Source organism: Monodelphis domestica, chromosome 2 (assembly GCF_027887165.1).
Source record: "Monodelphis domestica isolate mMonDom1 chromosome 2, mMonDom1.pri, whole genome shotgun sequence".
In the NCBI taxonomy this organism is placed as follows: domain Eukaryota; kingdom Metazoa; phylum Chordata; class Mammalia; order Didelphimorphia; family Didelphidae; genus Monodelphis; species Monodelphis domestica.
In genome coordinates this window covers 311,079,561-311,099,993 of record NC_077228.1, presented here as the reverse complement: position 1 = coordinate 311,099,993, position 20,433 = coordinate 311,079,561, and the positions used below count along the sequence as shown (strand labels likewise).

Below are 20,433 nucleotides of genomic sequence, written 5' to 3'. Positions count from 1 at the left end.
ATTTAACCTTCAATCTTCTTGACTTCAGCCTCAAAGCTTTATCCACTATATTATTGTTACCTCATACAGCAGAGCAAAACATTCTAAAACCATGTAGAAAAGACTATACTCCAAGAGTGTTGTAGCCAGACTAACAAATAGGTCTTGATTTAAATAAACTTCAATCTTTCAAAGCATTGTATGTGTGTTTTTCCCCTGAAGCTATACCTTCCATGGAATTGTATCTGATTCCCTTCATGATGTTACTAAGTATAAATAAACACAATACAATGCATGAAAGAGACCAAAGTCCTATATAACAGTCAAATATGCTGCTGTTTCAGCTAGCAGAGATTGTTGTAAAAAGGACCTAAATATCCTATGGCTAATCATCATGAGATAGAAAATAAAATAGCATAAGTTCAGCAGGATTGAAATAAATCCCTCCTTATAAATTCAACCTTTGTAATAGGATTTGTGGCAAAGATATCTCTCTAGTGCTGTACTAATAAAATTCCAATTCTAAGGATTTATTGGAGAATGGCGAGAGTAGAGGGATGGGTTTGGAGGTGTTGTTTCTCTTGAAGCAAATATCCACTTTGGTTCATTTTATGTAACCTCAGATGAATTATGTAGAATTAATTTGTTGAATGAATATTTGATAAATGAATGAATTTAAATAAAAAACGAACAGAAAAAAAATAACCCTTTCCCTACTGTCAAAAATCTTTAATTTAGTAGCTAAAAAGTTACCATGACAGAATATAATTCATCAAAGTAGATTTCATTTAATGATGAACCATTGAACCCTCCAAGCCATTTGCCAGAGGAAAGATGTAACTTTGGTTAGTTAGCTCATAATCAAAGCCTTTTCATTTCATAATGGCCAGTCAGAGCTTAGTTTCTATCTTCAATTCTCATTAGAATATAGGTTCACCTTTGCAATACAATGAAACATCAGATAATAACTGTAGTGGAAGGTTTAAATATGAATTAAATAAAATACACTATAGCAGGAAGTACAGATAACAAATAGACTTTTTTATGCCATTTCTTCAATCTCCTTGAAAAAATAGTTATTTAACAAATATTTATCAAATATTAAATGTAAACCAGGCATTATGCCAAATGCTGGGGATATTAAAAAAAGGGGTGTGTGTGTGTGTGTGTGTGTGTGTGTGTGTGTGTGTGTGTGTATGGGAAGGGGTATGTGAATAGATAAAATAGCTTGATATTGGAGTGAATACCTTTAAGGAGTAATGTAAATAATACCTATTGTAGACTCTAACTTTCCAATTTCAGTTATGTTTCTGCATCTGTCTATTTTCTATGCAATGTGCTGGCTCTGTTTTGTTGATTACAGGACACAGGAAGAGGTGAAAGAGATGAAGTTGATATCAGCTGGATATCCAAAATAAGAGGAAAAGGAAATAAAGTTAGAGAAAAGTTCATTTCTTCATCAGAATTAGGAGAAATGGATAGATCTTGCTCAGAAGGTATCTTAGACTATTATGATCTTCGAGCTGGTCCATCTCTTCAAAAAGCATCTTTCATTCCTCCTGAACAGCAGGAATTAAAAGAAGAAAGAAATAAAAATGATTCCCAAGTAGTATGTCTAAAAAATGGCAAATCTACAGTTACCAAAGAAATACCTGAAAACAATCAACTGAAGCAGACAGAAACTAGTCTCAAAGGGGATAAATGTGGGCTAATTGAAGCAGCAATGAAAAAGGATAAACCTGAAGGAGTGAGAGGTGACAATGAGGATGCTTCACAGAGAATGGAGTCAGAGATAAGCAAGCATTTGGGAAACCATGATAAAAGTAAAAAACAAACATCTACTTTCTATCCCAGAACGTCCAGATCAAGTCATCAAGAGCTTGAAACCCTTCTACCAGAGTGCTCACTAGACCTTAATGTAAACAGAAATGAAAGCAAGCCCAGGGACACACCATTTTCCCAAGCATTCCTGTTCAAACCTTGCAAGCAAACAACAAAGCCAAAACAATGGCAAACATTCAAGGCATTTTGCCCTCAACATAAAGAAGACCCCACTCTAAACTATTTACAAAAAGATATAATAGGAATGCCAAATAAGCCAATCCTAAGACCCATTTTTGTGGGGTTGGAGGAACAGCAAACAGGTGGCCCAAAGGAGCATCCCAGTGGAATAAAAGTAACAATCCCTGGGACAACTGGTAGTAACCCAGATCATGAATCTGACCCCAATACCAGTCATGTTGGTAAGAATATTTTTTGTTGTTATATGTATTTTTTGTTATATATTTTGTTATATATAAAGTACTCCTCAGAATCTCAGTTTTCTGACCTGCAAAGCAAGGCAATAGGATTAATTGATATCTAAGGTCCTGTCCAGCTCTAAAATTCTGTGATTCTAAGTGATGGTGGCATAATTATGGTTGATAATAAGGTTTGTTACCTTGCTGTACTCTCAAAACTGTACTTGTTCTCTTTCTGTGGCAGTAGGTGCTTAGGAAGTTCAACCACCTGTCCCCTAAATAGCCATTTATAAGTAGCCATATCTTTTTTGCTACAACTGAAATATTTCCTTATTTTAACTGAAAAAAGGCAACACGTCTCTGAGGTCTTCCAGTTGCTATAAAGCTTTGTGTATGTGTATTTTTTTATATTTCCTTTTCTTCCCCTTAAACATTTCCAGGAGTAAAACTACTCCCATGAAGGCACATTGATTTAATTTATTAGTCCTGTGAGGTGGTTGGAATGCAAGAACATTGAATATGAACAGCACTGTAAAGAAAACAAATGAACCACAAAGCTTGCAATTACCTTCATGCTATTCATCATGTCCATTTGGGATGTGTTGACCAAAGGGCTTAATTGTTACAAACAGGTATGATTTATTTGAAACAAAGGAACTTAAAAAAGGATGCAGCCCAATCAGTTGATGCTATAAAAATGAAAATAGATTGGACAGGGTTCCTATATTTGATGAAAAAGCTTCAGATCAGAGCATTAACTTAGTAGTAGACACATATTCCAGGCAACCTATCTAATGGTGATTCTTACTTGTTAGTTCGACAAGGTCAAGGTCAGGGCACACAGGACAAGATGTACTCTATCAATGGGAGCTCATAAAACAAAGTTATGATCTTGTATGTGTAGATAACTATCATAAACTATCTTTTAGAGAATTAGTAGTCTAGATGATATTTCATTTCAAAGATCTGTGATTTCACTCACTTGAGTACTTCCTCCCCTGTTGTAGTTTGCATAGTATCATAGGATCATAGATTTCAAGCTGAAAGAGACCTTAGCATCCAACTCCAACCCTTTCATTTTATAGATAAGCATATTGTGACATAGAGTTATGTGATTTGCCTAGGGTCTCATAGCTAATAAGAGTCAGAGGCAAGGTTTGCACTCAGATATTCATGTTTTTTTAAAAATATTTATTATCTTCCATACCACATTAGCTTTCATTGTAACCCCAGTATGATCTGCATAATTCATTAGTTGATGTCATTATATTCCACTTCCACTCAGGATCTATTTATTAATCAGTCAGTCAACAAGCATTTATCAGTCAATAGTCAGCCTTATGGTGATGACTCTTTATAATACCTTTGTTCTAGGCTCTATGTAATAAAGTGTTCTGTTTCTACCTCTATATGCATATACACCAAAAATCACCCATTGGTGTAGCTGAAAGGACACTAGATAGACATAGTCTAACAGTCTATACTCCATAGTATACACTGTATAGTATGTGTATTAACTACACTGTATACTTTAAAGTTAATTGTCAGCTTATACTTGAAATCCTGACATCCTGGTGAAACATTATGCCTTTCTTCTTTGAGAACCCAGAATTTGCTCCATGTCATGGCCAAGCATTGAAGTTATACTTTAGTATAAGATACTAAATAATGCTTTCAGAAAAAAATGATAAAATATAGCTTAATACTATTTAAAACATTTTGGAAACCTGAAAACAAAATTTAACAACTGAAACTATTTTACAGATGTCAGGAGTATCTGATGCTTTCTCCTTCCATTTTTTTTCAACAGGTTTTTCCTACTGTCATTCTATTTTTTCTAATCATTCACTTTCCCTCCCATCATCCCCCACCTCTTACATATTGTTCCTAGATTCCAACAAATATATTTAAGTTTCCCTGATCCTTAAAAACCCTAAATCTTACCCTCTCTGCTAGCTATGAGTCTTCCTTTCTCAGCCTAACTCTTTGAGGCCATACTATTTCTACTTTCTTTTCTCTTAAACTTCATCAATGTAACTTCCAATCTTATCACACAACTGAAACTAGTCTCTCCAAAGTTCTCAGTGTTCTCTTAGTTGCCAACTCTATAGGCCTCTTCTCAGTTCTTAAACTTCTTTGCAGCATTTGACTCTCCTAGATACTATCACCCCTTAGAGTTTTCATGATCTCTCTCTCTCCTGCTTTTCCTTCTGCCTACCTGTCTGATCTTTCTTTTTTATAGGTTCATCATCCATATTCAGCACAATAGCTTTGAAAGTACCAAAAGGCACTGTCCTGAGCTCTTTTCTCTTTTCCTCCCTACACTCTGCTACTTCGTGATCTCACTTATTCCCGAGTTTAAATATCTCTATAAACTCCCAATATAAATTGTATAGACTTCTAAAACTTCTAATGAAAAACTTCTAAAACCAGTCATAGCTGTTCTCCTAAACTCCAATCCTAAATCATGAACTGAGTTTAAAAAATTGAAAGTCCTGTAGGCACCTCTAATTCAACATACTCAAATCAGAGCTCATTTTCTATATCACCTCCTATACCCAGCCTTCTCCTCAATTTCCCTTTTTATTTTCAAAGCAGTACCATTCTTCCAATCATTCTGGTTTATTCACTTGATATACCTTATAATGTAATCTCATAATTCCTATCTCCTCAAAAATGATTATTTAACTTTTTTTCAGTTCCCATAGCTCTTACCACCTCTTGCCAGAAACTTGCAAAGGACTCCTACTTATTTTGTTTTCAATTCTTCCTCTCTAATTTATTATCTACAGAACTAAAAAGTGATCTTTCTGAAGTATAGGTCTAACAGTATTTCTCTGGCCACTCAACAAATTACATTCCCTATTGCCTTGAGTATTAAGTACACACTCCTTTGTTTGGCATTTATGATCCTTCTAAATTTGGATCCTTCCTACTTTTCCAGTTGTTACACATTATTACTTTCCTTGGTCTCTACAGCCTACCCAGACTGACCAACTTGGCCTTTTTCATACATGATGTTCTATCTTTGTCCCTAGTTTCCTTCAAAGCACCGTGCAGTGCCATTTCCTAAATAAGTCTTTTCTTTCTATTTTTTTAACCCTTACTTTCTCTCTTAGTAGCAACTCTAAGAAAGAAGGGCAATATCTAGTCAGAATTAAGTGTCTGAGGTCAAATCAAACCCAGGTCCTCTTGTGCCATTTAACTGCCCCAGTAAGATTTTTCTTGATTTACAACCCCTCCTTCAGGTATTGGGATTCTCTTCCTCTTGTAAATTCTTTTTTGTGTTTTATTTTTACTTATTTGTACAAGTTTTATCTTCCCAAGAAAATGTAGCTCCTTGAGGGCAAATAGCATTTTGTTTTGTTGGTGTATCACTATAAATTTGCACAGTTGCTCAAACATAGTGTTTAATCAATGTTTATTGTATTGAATAAATAATGGGTAAAAATAGCTTGCTTATTACAGCACATTACAAATGATGAATTATATGTATGAAGCAGTATAAAATATGCCATTAGCTAGAGTAACTAGAGTGCTGGGCCAGGATTCAGAATAACTTGAGTTCAAATACTGTCTCAGAAACTTAGTAGATATGTGATCCTGGGAACATTACTTAACTAACATCTGCCTGCCTCAGTTTTCTCAATTGAAAAGTAGCAACAATAGTAACATTTGTCTCTCAGGTTTACTGTAAGAATCAAATGGGATAATATTTGTAAAATGCTTTGCATAGTACTTGACACAAAGTAGGTGCTTAAAATACTTGTTCAATTCTATTCCTTGCCATTAAAGAGATATATGACCTAGAAAGCACAAAGGCAATTCATATAGCAAGAACAAGAGATAAGAGATAGATAGTTATGTTGCATTAATATTCATGTTATGTAGAGAGATCTTGAAGAAGGAACTCAGAATGTTGGGCGGATTTATTAAAGAGCATAGATGGGAGTCACACAAGTTGAGAAGGGATAGATGGGAGACTGCCAATATTAATGAGATCACAAATGTTTCAAAATAAAGATATTCAAACATTGAAGAAATTAATATTTTTAAAAGAATTACTGACTAGTAATTATTGGCTGCATTAACTATGTGATCATAAACAATATATTTAACATATTTGGATATTGTTTTCCTCATTGTAAGATTAGTTCTATAGACCTAGAGGAGGTTAACCAAGAAAAAATCATCTACAGATTATGCCACATGAGGATCAGCTGAAGAAAATGAAGATATTTGGTGTGATGTAGAGAAAACTTAAGAGGAAGAGGATCATTTTCTTTAAGTATTTCACTATTTTTTTGGTCCTATAAAGTAGAATTAGGAGAAATAGATTCAATCTTCCAAGAGAAGAATTTAAGCCTGATGTAAGGAAAAATTTGCTACTATTTAGGACTGACAAAGAATGGAATGAATTGCCCTTGGGAAGTTTCTTAAACAGAGATTTTCAATAAAAGGCTAAATGACTACATATATATATATATATATGTATATATAATAGTGAAATTGTGGAAGGGTTTTTGTTCAGGTGGGGTTTAAACTAGATGGCTTGTGGATTGCAAAATGTTAGAAAATAAAATTCTATTATGCAATATTAAAAAGGTTTAAAAGGAAAAAAAATAAACTAGATGATGCAGAATCCAGATCTAAGATTGTATGATTCTGATTTTGAAATCATTTAGGTTTTAAAACACTATTATTTATAGCATATTTATTGACAATAATTCTCAAGGTACTGCTATATTAATGTTTATGATTTTAAATGGATATATTATTCTCTATTTTGTCTTTCATAGTATTTCCTTCTGGAAATCATGTTTTTTAACCTATTTAAAATTTAAAAATATATATTCATGCCTCTTGCCTTTATATCATAATTATATCTGAAATTCGCCCAATCCAATGAGTTTTTTCCACATGACACAGAAGAAAAAAATGAATCAAACTAGTCAACACAATGACTACATTTGACAGCACGTAGCATTTAATATTCATAATCTCCAATTTCTAAAATTAAAAGTAAGAAAGTGCCTTTCCTCATCTCTTCTCCATGGACAAGATTGTTGTTATAACTACTCCAGAATTCAGGTTTGTTTTATTGCAGACATTTTGTGTATCATCTTCCTAGTTTTCCTTATTTTATTCTTCATTAATTTTTGTAAGTCATGAGATCATATATGAAGAACTGGAAGGTAATATAGAGGTCATCTATTTTAAGTCCCTCACTTTATAAATAAGGGAAACTGAGGCAGAGAGGATAAGTAACTTGACAAAGATAATAAATAAAAGTAAATAGCAATTCTTGGACTTATCTTATTTCTATGAATTCCTCTTATTTTCTTTTTAGTAATAATAAAATATCATCATGTTAATTAGGTGGGATAATTAGATGGGCTCCAACTTTATTTCAAGTTTCTTGCTACTATGAAGAGTACTTCAATCCATATCTTCCTCTTTATCTCCTTAGAGGTATAGACCTAGAAGCTGGATTTCTGGGTCAAAGGATGTTGACATTGTAATATATATGTATTTTATTTTTTCCATCTCTCTGTTTCTATCTCTCTTGACTTTGTAAGTCAAATATTAAACTCATGCTCATTTTTTAATTGTTCTTTCTTTGTGTTTTTTTGTTTTCAGGTGATTTCCTCAAGTGACTTTCTTTTTTTCAAAGGTCTAATTTTATTTCAAAGATAGTTAGGCTTGGTTTTGTGGACATATTATTTTAGGGATGCATCTTTAGGTCCTTGACTTTTTGTAATATTCTATTGAGTTATTTATTCTAATTTCTCATGGTTGTTGAGTTATACTGGACTTTTTGAATTGAAGTTTCTTCATATTCCAAGAGCTTGAAAAATTTGTTATTTTGGAATTTTAATTTTGAAATTTAACTACTGTATACTTCAGATTTTTAATTGTCAGACTTTCCTTGGATTCATGATTTGGAATCTGTGGATTCTATTAATCAGTACTTTGTTGTTTATATTATGAACTTCTAGGTAGTGTTCTTGTATTATTTCCTAAAGCATGATATTTAAAGCTTTAAAATTCATCATATTTTTATCTTTTATTTCTCAACATACTATTTTCATGGTCAATTGCTTTGATTAACAAAACATTTTTTTAAAAAATTGTGGTCTTTTACTTATCTTGTGCCAATTTTTCTTCTACTCCAATATTTTAAATGTTCAAATCTGCAATTCTTTTTAGTCTTCTTGTATTTTGGTACTTCTCACAATTATGTGTTATAAGTTGTTTATTTTGTTGTTTATATTCATAAATTTGGCTTTGAGACCTCTGATTACTTACTCAATATCTATCTTAATATATATTTTAAAAAAAACAATTATTTTCTGTCTCAGTAACAACTCTAAGACGGGCTAGGCAGAGTTATCTGACATGCCCATGGTCATATAACTGGGCATGAATTTGATTTGAACCAGGTCCTCACAACTCCAGGCCTGGTACTCTATCCACTCTGCCCTTTCCCTCCCTCCCTCCCCCATTTTATTATCTTTTTAAAGTATATTTATTTTAAATATTCTGGAATTGCTTGCAATTGTTCCTTGACCTCCATAGTCCCTCTTTTTTTTTTTGAGGGTGTGTTTGTTTCATTTCCCATCACAGTCTTACACTTTTTCAATGTATAATGACATATGTTTTTTTTACTTATTTTTTTTCTTTTAAAATATCTTTCTGTTTAATTGCTTGAATTCTAAGCTTATTATTATCTAGCCTTTTCCTGTAAGAATTTTCTAAATATGGAGACAGCTTCCAGTTCATTTTTTCCCTAAACTTTCCTCCTAGCTCTTTGATCTTTTCTCCTTATGCTACTCTTGGGTGCACTCTTTTTTTTTTTAACAGATACCCCAAAGCTGAGTGTCCTTAAATCTTAAAGACTTGGAAGATGTGAGTTAAATTGGTTCCCTTTCCAGAATAAATTCCATGGGTAAGGAATGAATAAAGATAGGTTTCTAGGTCCCTTTTTCTTCTTTTGGTCACCATGTCTTTGGTCCCTGCTTTCCCAATTACATTCCCTTTCCTTCATTGATAAGTCTAGTATAAATGTTTTTGACTTCTTATGAGATAGGAAGGTGCTCAGATTGAGTCATAGCTTTGAGAGAACTGGACAGGGACCCTAAGGCAAGGACCCTGTGAAAACAAGACTGTGAGGTTGTTTGCATAAGCTTTGTCTAGAGTACAGACTGGACTGGGGTTGAGGAAAGTGAGTCAGACCTTTACTCTGATATGACAAGAAGCTTTTGCTTGGAGCAGTATTTCTGTCTTTAGGATTCAGCCTTAACTGCAATAGAGTTGACATTCATTTCCTTCTTTGGAGACTTTTTGGTGGTAGTCAGATAAATTCTTCTCTTTCTTGAAATCATTTTCCTATTTAAAGCACTTTTGATATTACATATGTAGAAGGTGGAAGGAGACTTTGTACAGTGTGATCTCACCAAAGAAAAAGAAACAAATCCAACTCCACTCTGAAGCATGAAAGAACTTTTAGTAAGAAGCTCAACATCTTTTAAAAGATATTCATCATAGTAGAGACTTGCAAGGTGTCAAAGTTGTGTTTTTATGCAAATTTATTCTCATTTACATAAACAAGGACATTTGTGTAAGCACCTACATATGGTAATGGTATATACTTATGCAAATAGTGTTAACTCCCAACTAGGCAAAAGTGATAAAAAGCCTCTTAGGCTGCTCAGAGACAGCACAGTTGGGAAGATGAATGGGTCTGTAGGGGCAAAAAGAAAGACCTCTGATTCCTGGGAAATGAAATAATGAATCCACACTCCATAGCTATCTTCTGTATGTCTTAGATTAAAATGGTCATAATGACTACATTTTTGTTGCTAAGGTTCCTTATTCACAATAAAGTATTCATGGACAAAATCTTTTATCGCTCAATAACATGAACTCCATTTTTTAAAAAATAGGTAGTGCCAAAGATCATGACATCAACAATCCTAGATTTCACATCCCACTCCCCTTGTTCTCCAGAGTGGAGCACATTAAACAAGAGATGGCCAGAGACAATATACATTTTGTCCGATTTGAAGCAACAGACCTACATGGAGTGTCCAGGTCCAAGAGCATTCCAGTCCGGTTTTTTCCAGTAAGTTTTATATAAACATTATAATTTCACATAATTTCATGACCATTAGTAGGTAAACCACAATTATATCCATTTCCTGGAATTTCTGAAGCAGTTCAAGCTTGAATTCAAGCATTCACTCAATTTCTCTCCTCAATCTGCCCCCAAGCTCATAAATGTTTTTCCAGGATCTAAATTTATCCACTCAATGTAGAATGCTTCTTCTTCAGCCTGGCAGAAGTACAAAGGAAAAAAGGAAGGGGAATCTTAGTTCTTTTGCCTTGAATAATTTCTCTTTACAGAATTATCTTTCCTAGCTCACCAATATCATGATTAGATTTTAACTGATATGAGTAAATTGCAAAGGGAGACCCAAGAACAAATATTAAAAGAAATAAAAATGACTAAATAAATTTTTTAAAAATAAAAGTACCCCTTTACAGTTACTAATTATAATTAAAAATGTATTCCTGTTTCTAGATGAGTTTAAAAATATGTGGAAACATTAAGTACTAAGAAACAAATATTTTTACTCCCCCTCCCTCCATCAAGAAACGGTGTTGAGATTAAGTTGAAATATGGTTTCTGCCATATCTTTTTTATTTTGCTGAAGGAGTAATAATGTTAAACAAACCATGAAGTGCCTCACATATTTTACCCCCTCCAACTCTATCATATTTGAGTTGAGTCAAGTATTTCTGAAGTTCAAATTAGTCTTCTTTTTTGTCCTATAGGATATCACTCTAGTAATATGACATATAAAATATCTAATATAGGGCTAATGGAAAAATATTATAATGCATTTATTTTTAATTATTGATAAAAGGCCTTCAACAAAGTCTCGTGCAATACAGAAGGCACATATCCTTTGTCAGAGGATGTAAATTAAAAATGTGTGATCCTTGAAGTCAATTAACCTCTTTGGTTTTTATATTTTTCATTCGTAAAATAAAAGATTTGATTTAGATAATCTCTAAGATACTTTCTAGCTCTAAATCAATGCACCTTTGATCCCAGGATCCTTATACCAATAACTTATTGCAATGTATTTCCGTGTGTGGGCTGGCAAATGTTTAAAAACCACCTCTCTGAAAAAAATGTCCACACTATACACTTTTATGCATTATTAGCATTTTCTCTTTGACTTTCTTAAATCTAAACATTCAACAACAAAAATAAATCAACTCCTCTTTTGTTGTATTTGCTGACTTGTAAGGTGAAAATGTAACAATCACTGGGAGCTAGTCCAAACTTCCTGCATCAAACTCCTATTTGTTGCTGAAGTGGAAGATAAACTCTGGCAAGTCTTACTAAATTAGAAAGTCTCTGATCTTGGGTGGTGTGACCTTTGCATAATCTGTTGTCTGAGAACCAGCTTCACTGAATTTGGGGAGGCACAATTCCAGAAAACTAGCCATAGGATGATTTTTTCATGGAGCCACAGCATTTCTTGAAAAATACTAAGATTCAAAGGGGGTAGTGAATGATCTGCTTTGATAAAGTGAATACCTACACACAAGAAAAATCCTTTTAATAAAGAATTTCTTTGATTTTTTTTAAAAAAAGAAGTTATATAGAGTAAGAATGTGACCTGACCTAAGCTGGTGACAATGAGACTACCAATAAGGAGAGGGACATAGAGGTTTTATACCTATGAAATCACAGATCCAAATCTTATCCCTATTTTACAATTATCCTAAATTGTTAAAATGTGCTGAATCAAAGGTAGGCTAAGTATAGAGGTGCTAACAAGTCAATAAAAGTATTTCATATATAACAATTCATAGATGGAAATCAGATTATTTGCAGATAGACTTACAAGTAAGTAATCAACCTTATCCAAATTTAGTGAAACATTAAGGACAATTTAAATCCAGTGGATATATCAATATTCTTTCAATCTATTTTAATCTTGAGATATCATAAACACAATTATGTCTACCATTAGAAGCCACTTATGAAAAATTCCTGTTTTGAAACCTGTATTTCATCCCTTAAGAAAGACAAGGTAAATATTTCTTAACTAGAAATGTTATTGATTTTTAAAAAAAATTATTTATGTGAAGTCAATATAAAAAAATCTCAATGATTTTGAAAATGTAGATCACAGGATCATAATTACAGAGCTGGAAGGGAACTCAAGGCTATTTAACCTAATTTTATCACTCCAGAAATGAGCAAACTGCTACTCAGAGAGATAATATAACTTGTATAAGGTTACAGGTAGTAAGTGGTAGATCAGAATTAGAACTTGGTTTTCTTGATTCTAGAAATGTTTTCACAACAATCTGATGAACCAGGGTAAGGACTATGACAATAGTATTATACTATTCCCATAAAGACCCATTTGGATATTGTATTGTGTGTGTATGTTTGTGTGTGTTAACCATGGGAATATATTTTTTAAATTTAAATTGCTTTTTGAAGGATATAATAATGAACAACTCTGTTAGTTTTTGTATTTCATTAGCAAACTTCTTTCATAACTCTTAATTGTTTAGCTTCCAAATTCTAATCAAAATGCTCCATCACATTTTCTCTTACATAGGAAAAAGCAATCCATGGTATTTCCATGCCCAGAGGTTATCTTGAGCTAACTCTGAATCCTAAAGACAGTGAAGTGGATCATCTAAGCATAGCCTGTTTTAATAATGACATCATCCTGATCCCAGAGTTATCAACCTTTAGACTTCTCCCATGGACTGAGAGAACAGCAAGAGTGATATGTGATCCCTTTACCATAATGGGCAACCCTCTATTGACTTCTCCCAGGCACATTGCCAAACGACAGCTGAACCACCTACGGGATAATGGTTTTTCTCTGTATTCTGCATTCACCTATGAATTCTGCATTTATGGCGTTGCTGAAGTCATAGATTCAAAGACAATATCCTTTCCCATGGGAATGTTACTAAGCAGTCATGACCAGCTCTTCATTCAGGAGCTCGTTGATGGAATGTATCAAATGGGAGTCAATATTGAGAGCTTTTCTTCTTCCATTGGGCCCGGGCAGATGGAAGTAACTTTTTGGCCAGAATTTGGCATCACTGCGGCAGATAATGCCTTCACCTTCAGGACAGGTAGCAAAGAAGTAGCAAAAAAGCACAATTATCTAGCCAGCTTTTTCACTGAGACAGGATTTTATAATTCAGGAATTCTGACCCATAGTCTGTGGGACACCAGTGGGAGGAAAAACATGTTTTCTACTGGCTCCAGGGCACAACAGCTTACAGACATTGGGAAGAAATGGTTATCAGGGCTCTTAAAGCATTCTGCTGCTCTCAGCTGCTTAATGGCACCTGCTGTCAGCTGCAGAAAGCGTTATTCTATGGATTGTAAAGAACCAAAGGAATGTGTGGCCCCAACATGGGGGTATAATGATAACAATTGTTCTTATACTATCAAGTGTCATGGTGAGAAAGGTGCTCAAATAGAAAACAAACTGGGTTCAGCCACAGCAAACCCTTACCTTGTACTTGCTGCTACCATTGCTGCTGGTTTAGATGGAATTCAAAATGGGAATAGCCTTTTGGATGGTCCAGAAGACAGTGAAAATCTTGTTCAAACAAAAGCTTCAGAAATCCCTCTAAAACTGGAAGATGCTTTAGTGGCACTTGGAGAAGATAAATGTTTGCGAGAAGCTCTGGGAGATGCCTTTATACATTATTTTATTGCCATGAAGCAGTATGAATTGGAAAATGAAGAAAGCGAGACAGACAGAAATAAATTCCTAGAATATTTTATTTAGAAGGCACTTATCTATCCTCTTCCAAATACAATATGATTGCTTAACTACCTGAAGATTCAAGTTAATTCAATTTAGCAAATATTTATTAAAAGTACTTAATATTTAAAAGATCTACGATAGATCTGGAGAAATCAGGGGCAAAAACAATATCTTCAAAGAACATAGGTCCTAATGGGAGGAAGATGATGTTTTCAGGGTATAACATATGGGCAAATAAGTGAAAACCATCATATAAAGTCATTGCAAGAAGGAGAAAACATAAACATTTGCTGTAGGCATGTGGGATGGAGACCAAAAAAGGTCTTATGGCATTCTAGGTAAGTTACTAAAGCTCCCTTGTATTAAGAGAAAGTAAAGATCATGCATAAAATGCAGTTCGTTTAGTGTGAGAATCAGAACCAATCAGATTTTAACTTGAGAGCACAGATACCATTTTGTGTTGCCATCTGTACCCTTTTCTATTTAGTTTTTCTGTATTCACTCATGAGAAACTAAAATTTATAAATCATCTATTATTCCATATGTACAGGTGGTTATAATTAATCAGTACCTTTTCATTTTAAGAATACAAGATCCTGAAATTTACTCATCTCCCTCCCAGTTGGGCTGAAAACTACTCTTTTACTGACCTCTCTCAACTTGAAAAGCCCTTAAAGTTTTCTTCAATTAGAAATTAGATTAATTTTGTGCCTTGAATTGTATCCTGGTTAATTGTTTTTGTTATAGTTAATTGATCTTTTGGACATATTTGATTAATTGTTTTTTGGGTATAATAATTTGCTTTACTCTGTATTTGGGGTCTTTGGATTAACTGGGGAGTCCTTTGATTTTTACTTTTATCTGACTGGCCAATAAATCATTCATAACCAAATTGTTCCTCACTTATTGTGGAATTTTTCATTACACTGGGTGCAAGTTTTCTTTTAAGTAAAATGAAGGCGATAGAGCTGAATTAAATGAATTTTGAGGTCTCTCCTTCCTCTAAATCTATGATCATAGCATCCTATGATCTTTCATAAATGTCCAGAAAGCCAAAAAAAAATCCAAATACTTTTCATCCCTGGTCCTGCATGTTGCTGTAGGTGTATTGTAAAGGGATTATCACATAAGAAGGGATGTGGACAAGATGACCTCTGATGTTCCTCCCAGCTCTAGGAGTCTATAATTCTCTGATCAGTCATTTAAGCATGGCATTATTTGATTTTATATAGACTGAAATGAATGGTACGTTTGGTTAGGAAAAAGGCAAAAAAAACCCCAACCCTTTAATAACAACGGTACTGAAAATACAAGATAAAGTTAAAGGGAAGAGGATTAAATTCCAGAAGATAAGTTTTCATTTTTTCCTTGTGCTATCAGAAAGGCAAAATCATTTATTGATTTTGTTCCCTGTGAATTGAACTCTGTATTCAACACTTAACTGAGAGGCAAAACTTAATCTTTTAAAAGTCTAAATACAGTAAACACATATGAAAGGACAAAAACATTCAATAAACAACTATAGAAAAGTCGAAATTAATACATAAATATATCATATAAATGTATGTATATATTTGTCAAATCTATTACATGGAATAGAAGAAGAGAGGGAATGAGATTGGGAAGGTCCAAACAAATCTGAAAAAGCCTCATGTTTTGGACCACCTTTAATGTAAGCACAAAATGAGGGGACCTTACTAAAAATCTTGTACCTAAAGGATGACCACACATACATATGTGGGCATGGAAATCAGAGATATAAAGGCACACTTTCACCCAGGTATAATGAAAATAAAAGACTATCAGCTTTTGGTTATATGATGCACTAGAAACATTCTCTCATTTAACCTATGAAATAATCCCAGGAGGAAGTTACTGCAAATATTACTATCCCAGTTTTTCAGATGAGAAAAAGGATGCTACAAAATGGTAGTGTGATAATTAAAATGTTTTGGGAGCAAGGGAAATATATATATAACAATTATGACCGCTGAAATATGTTTTCTACTGTGTCTTGGGTTTATATAAATATAAGATGGTCACCAGGGAATATATTCCCAATTTATGAATATGCCCAAGCCAACTGGGTTTTATAGAGAAATTTAATTTATAATACACTGATTAATAAATAGAAAAAGAGAGAAAGTAAGAAAGGAATAAGAATGAATAAATCAGTCAGTTGGTTTTATCACTCACCCAAGATCTCTCTAGGTAAGGCTTCTCATGCCAACCTCAGGCTCCACCTTCAAGAGAGCCTCCTTTCAAGAAATGTTTCCAGAGCCCTCTCCTCTTGACTTCTCCTGAGTTCTCCTTCCACAGCCTCCTTCAAGACCTCTCCAGGATCTCTCCCTCCAGGACCTCTTTCCTTTCAGACTCCTTCAGACCAAAACCTCCTCCTCTCAGAGCAAAAAATCTCTCCTCCCCCTGTCCTCAAACCCCACTATCTTTAAGGAAACCATCTAAGTTCCCTTCCCTCAGTTCTCACATCTACCAATCACTGTCCATGTCTCCCCTGTGCTCTAGTTTAACCCAGGACCACCCAGAGGTCTGTGGCTTTGCACATGTCTGTTGAAGGTCACATTCTCAAATAATTAAATCTTGATCTTGCTGCAGCCCTTCCTAAATCCTGTTACTCTAAGTAGGGTGGAGATTGGAAGTTCCAAGACCTGGTTCTGTCATTCCAAGTATCTCTATTGTATCAATTCTAAAATCAATCATGACTCAAAGAACTTCCTGTTCTATGCTTAAGCATAGGTCAAAGCCCTTTCCATTGTTTAGCAAAAGGTTTCTGTCCTAAAGCAGTCTTAAGTAGGGAGGAGAAGGATCCTCCCATGCAAAGGAGTTTCATATTCCAATAGAGTTCTTACTATCAGTAGGAAATTTTTTCAAGTATGAAATTTCCCAATGGGGAAATTTCCAACATTCATAAGTCTAAGAAATTTTAAGGTTTACAGTAGGGACTACCAATGATGAAAGTGGTCCTTAAGGCTAGATCACATGACTTGATTACCAGTGTTCTTTGAACTATGCCATGATATTTATAACATCTGTATATATGTATACTTATTAATTTTTAATCATTTTCATATTGCTTTGTAATTCTTCTTAAGTCTCATGTGTACCTGTACTACTTATTCTTTCTGAGAAATTTATGCTACTGACAAAATAATTAATGATGTTTGTAAGGACCCATAGACTATAACAATCCATCCTGAGCAATATGAGTAAGTGTACAGAAGATAACCCCTAGAGTCAGGATGTTCCCTGTAAATGTATTTCTGAGTCTGAAGCTTGGAGTAGTAAGATCAATCTGAAAAATGCAGATGACTAGTTTAGATATTGTTCTTTCAAGGGGGGAAAAAGCCAACATTCATTATTGAACCTACTTTAGTAATGTGAAAACCTTCAGAGTATTTGATTCATTCAATAAACAACTATTTAACAAGCACCATTGGTACACAAAGCAGTATTCCAAAATCTGGAACAGATACAAATTCAATGAAGAAACAGTCTAAAGTTAAAATACCTCAGAATGAAAATTTCCACTCTCAAGCCAAATGGAACCATTATAAACCTTTGGACACTTTCTTATTTCATCAATCTGATCATGCTCCTCAAATCAATCACTCATCAAGAAGTTAATAAATACCATATGCTGGAGACTATGTTAAACATTGGGGATTCAAACTTACATACCCTTTAGCAAATAGTTTTGTGATCTGCTGTAAACAAAAAAAAATCATCATTTGGTAATTGGTTGATTATGAGGCACTGTTGCTAGTTATATAGCTAGTTCTAGTAGTACACATGCTGAAGGAATTTAAAAAAAAGGAAATTTGGATCAAAAGGAAGAGGTTATTAGGTTTCATTTCTACCAAATTCTCTCTCTCTCTCTCTCTCTCTCTCTCTCTCTCTCTCTCTCTCTCTCTCTCTCTCTCTCTCTCTCTCTCTCTCTCTCTCATATTTTTCCCTCTCTTTCCTATTACTTTATCTATATGGCTATATCAAAATATCAAAAACTTTTAAACATTAAAAAATACAACAACTCAAGAGAAATAAGATACCTTTTGTTTATCACTTGCTATTTGAAGTAGAATCCATTTTAAATTCATAGAATTACAGAGCTTCAGAAATGGAAGGCACCTTAGAAATTATGCACTGGAATGTGAACATCTTTGAAGAAGTGGATGAATCAATGAATGATTGAATGAAAAGCATTTATTAAATTCTGACTCTGTGCCAAACACTGAACTAAGCATTGGGAATAAGAAAAATGAAAAAACAATTACTCAGCCCTTATTATCATGGAGCTTACACTCTAATGGAAGGAAATGATATAAAAAAAATGCAACTGTAGAGCAGATAGAAATGCCTATAAGTCTTAGTGATTTATCAGTAGGGCTGATGACAAGACCCAGTGGATCCTTGGGTTTGTCACTAGGTCAGATGACAATGTATAAGGATTAGAGGACACAGAGGTGGGATGTATCATATGGTAATGCTTGGTGATACTCTATCTCATGGGAAGGCATAGACTTAGTCATCTCATTTGGACTTCCTCATTAAGGGGAGGTGACAAGGTGAGAAGACAAGATGGGCTGGGTATATTTGCTTGTGGTGGGTCTTCCCTAAGATTTTGTTCTGAGCCAGCTGGGAACAAAGAGAAAATATGAGGAAGGAAGGTAAAGGAGGGAGAGTTCATCCAGTTGTGGCAGATGGATAGATGAAAAAGCATTTATTAGGGACCAATTATATGCCAAGCACTGTGGGGAAAGGGAGGGTGCTGTGTAATATTTTATAATTTATATTTCCAATACCTTGCCTATGGTCAGTTCTTAATGAATATCTATTGAATGAATGCATGAACTTAGTCAAACCCTTTATTGACAGATGAGGAAATTGAAACTCAGAACTTGTGTATTTCTTTATAAATGGACACAGGCTTAGAGCAATACAGAGCACATTGCATATATTATATTCATATTATGCTAAAATCTTATTTTTATTTTCTGTTCATCTGTAAGTTGTAACAGTTCATTGTTACTGCCTGTGTTGCTATTTGGAAACAAAAACCTCTTCTACTGGCATATGCATGCCTTTTTGTTCTTATAGGGCTACTCTCATCCCTTTACTAATGTTTTTAGGGTCACTTGTCATCCACCAAAGCTGAGGCATAGAAAATTCTTTTCAGTGTCATGGTTAAAGGATATCAGATAACAAATTTTAATTTCACCATTTTTTTTTCACTAGAGGTCTAAATGAAATAGATAAATAAATGAATAAAATAGGTTTCAGGATTTCATTACTTTCTCTGGCAGAATATTATTTTCAGATTTGGCTATTGTTAGCTTTATTCCTTCTGACTCAATAGTATTGCAATGAACACTTAGAATGAAATATTTTACTAGCTCCCAACTCTCCCTAGCTGTGTGACCAGGGGTCCCTGTGTCACTTCTCCCTTTTGAGTCTCAGCTTTCTTATCTGTAAAATGGAAATAATATTTCCATTAGCTACCACATAAGGTTATTGTGGGGAAGGTGCTCATAAATTTAAAGCACTCAGAAATATGTTTATTATTATTATTATCAACCAAATTGGTCAATTTTCTCTTCATATAAACATGTATGTCATCCTTATGTCAGACATATCTGTGTAATGAAAAGCCTATATTTCTTTCTCCTGGTTCCGTCTTTCTCTGGATAGCCTAGTAGAGTAGCATCAAATTCTCAACTTCCAAGCAAAAGGATTTGGCAAAAAAACTTTGAGGGTGACTAAAGCTTGCTTTTAGCTCTTGAGATATTATTAGAGGGTTATTAGGAAGAGAGCTCATATATATCCCCCTTCCTGATTTGGTTAGTGATTATAGTGTCAGTTCTGGAAAGCTGAGTAGATACTTATGTCCAGAGAATAATAACAGTACAACTCTGTCATTTAACCGATTTGGTAATTGAGCACTAGAGGAGGAAAATGACTTACCCAAGGTGCCACAGCCAGTTAAGTGCCAAAAGAGCCCTCTATATATTTTAATTGCTGTGGGTGATTTTTGTGAGCCTGCTGGTTTTTGAAAACTATTTGGAGGGCTGTTTTATGGCTTGAAAATAATCTTTTATGAATCTCTTTTTGGAAATTGCTTTCTTATTTTGCTTTCTTCTAATTGTTCTAATCAAAGCTTAAGGGGAAATGTGATTACTGAATTTGGAGTTGCTTATTAAATGAGTACATATACTATGTATAAATTAAAAAAGTGTGATGACTTGAAACCAGCAACTAAAACATTAGTACCACAGTAAGGGGTGTCTATTTTCAAAGACATTTTATTATCCCAAATCTCATTTGACTGTGTCTGAAACTGCTATATAATAACAGACAAGTCTGAAATGATG

The 20,433-nt window shown here is 34.0% G+C and overlaps 1 protein-coding gene across 1 annotated transcript; it reads left to right on the top strand.

The window, feature by feature from the left end:
- Window positions 1-9,653: 9,653 nt before the first annotated feature.
- On the top strand, window positions 9,654-14,942 carry LGSN (lengsin, lens protein with glutamine synthetase domain). The gene is made up of 2 exons (XM_016431144.2): window positions 9,654-10,344; window positions 12,872-14,942. The coding sequence occupies exons 1-2, from the start codon at window positions 10,252-10,254 to the stop codon at window positions 14,069-14,071; spliced, it is 1,293 nt and encodes a 430-aa protein (XP_016286630.2). The 5' UTR covers window positions 9,654-10,251; the 3' UTR covers window positions 14,072-14,942.
- The last annotated feature ends 5,491 nt before the right edge of the window (window positions 14,943-20,433 follow it).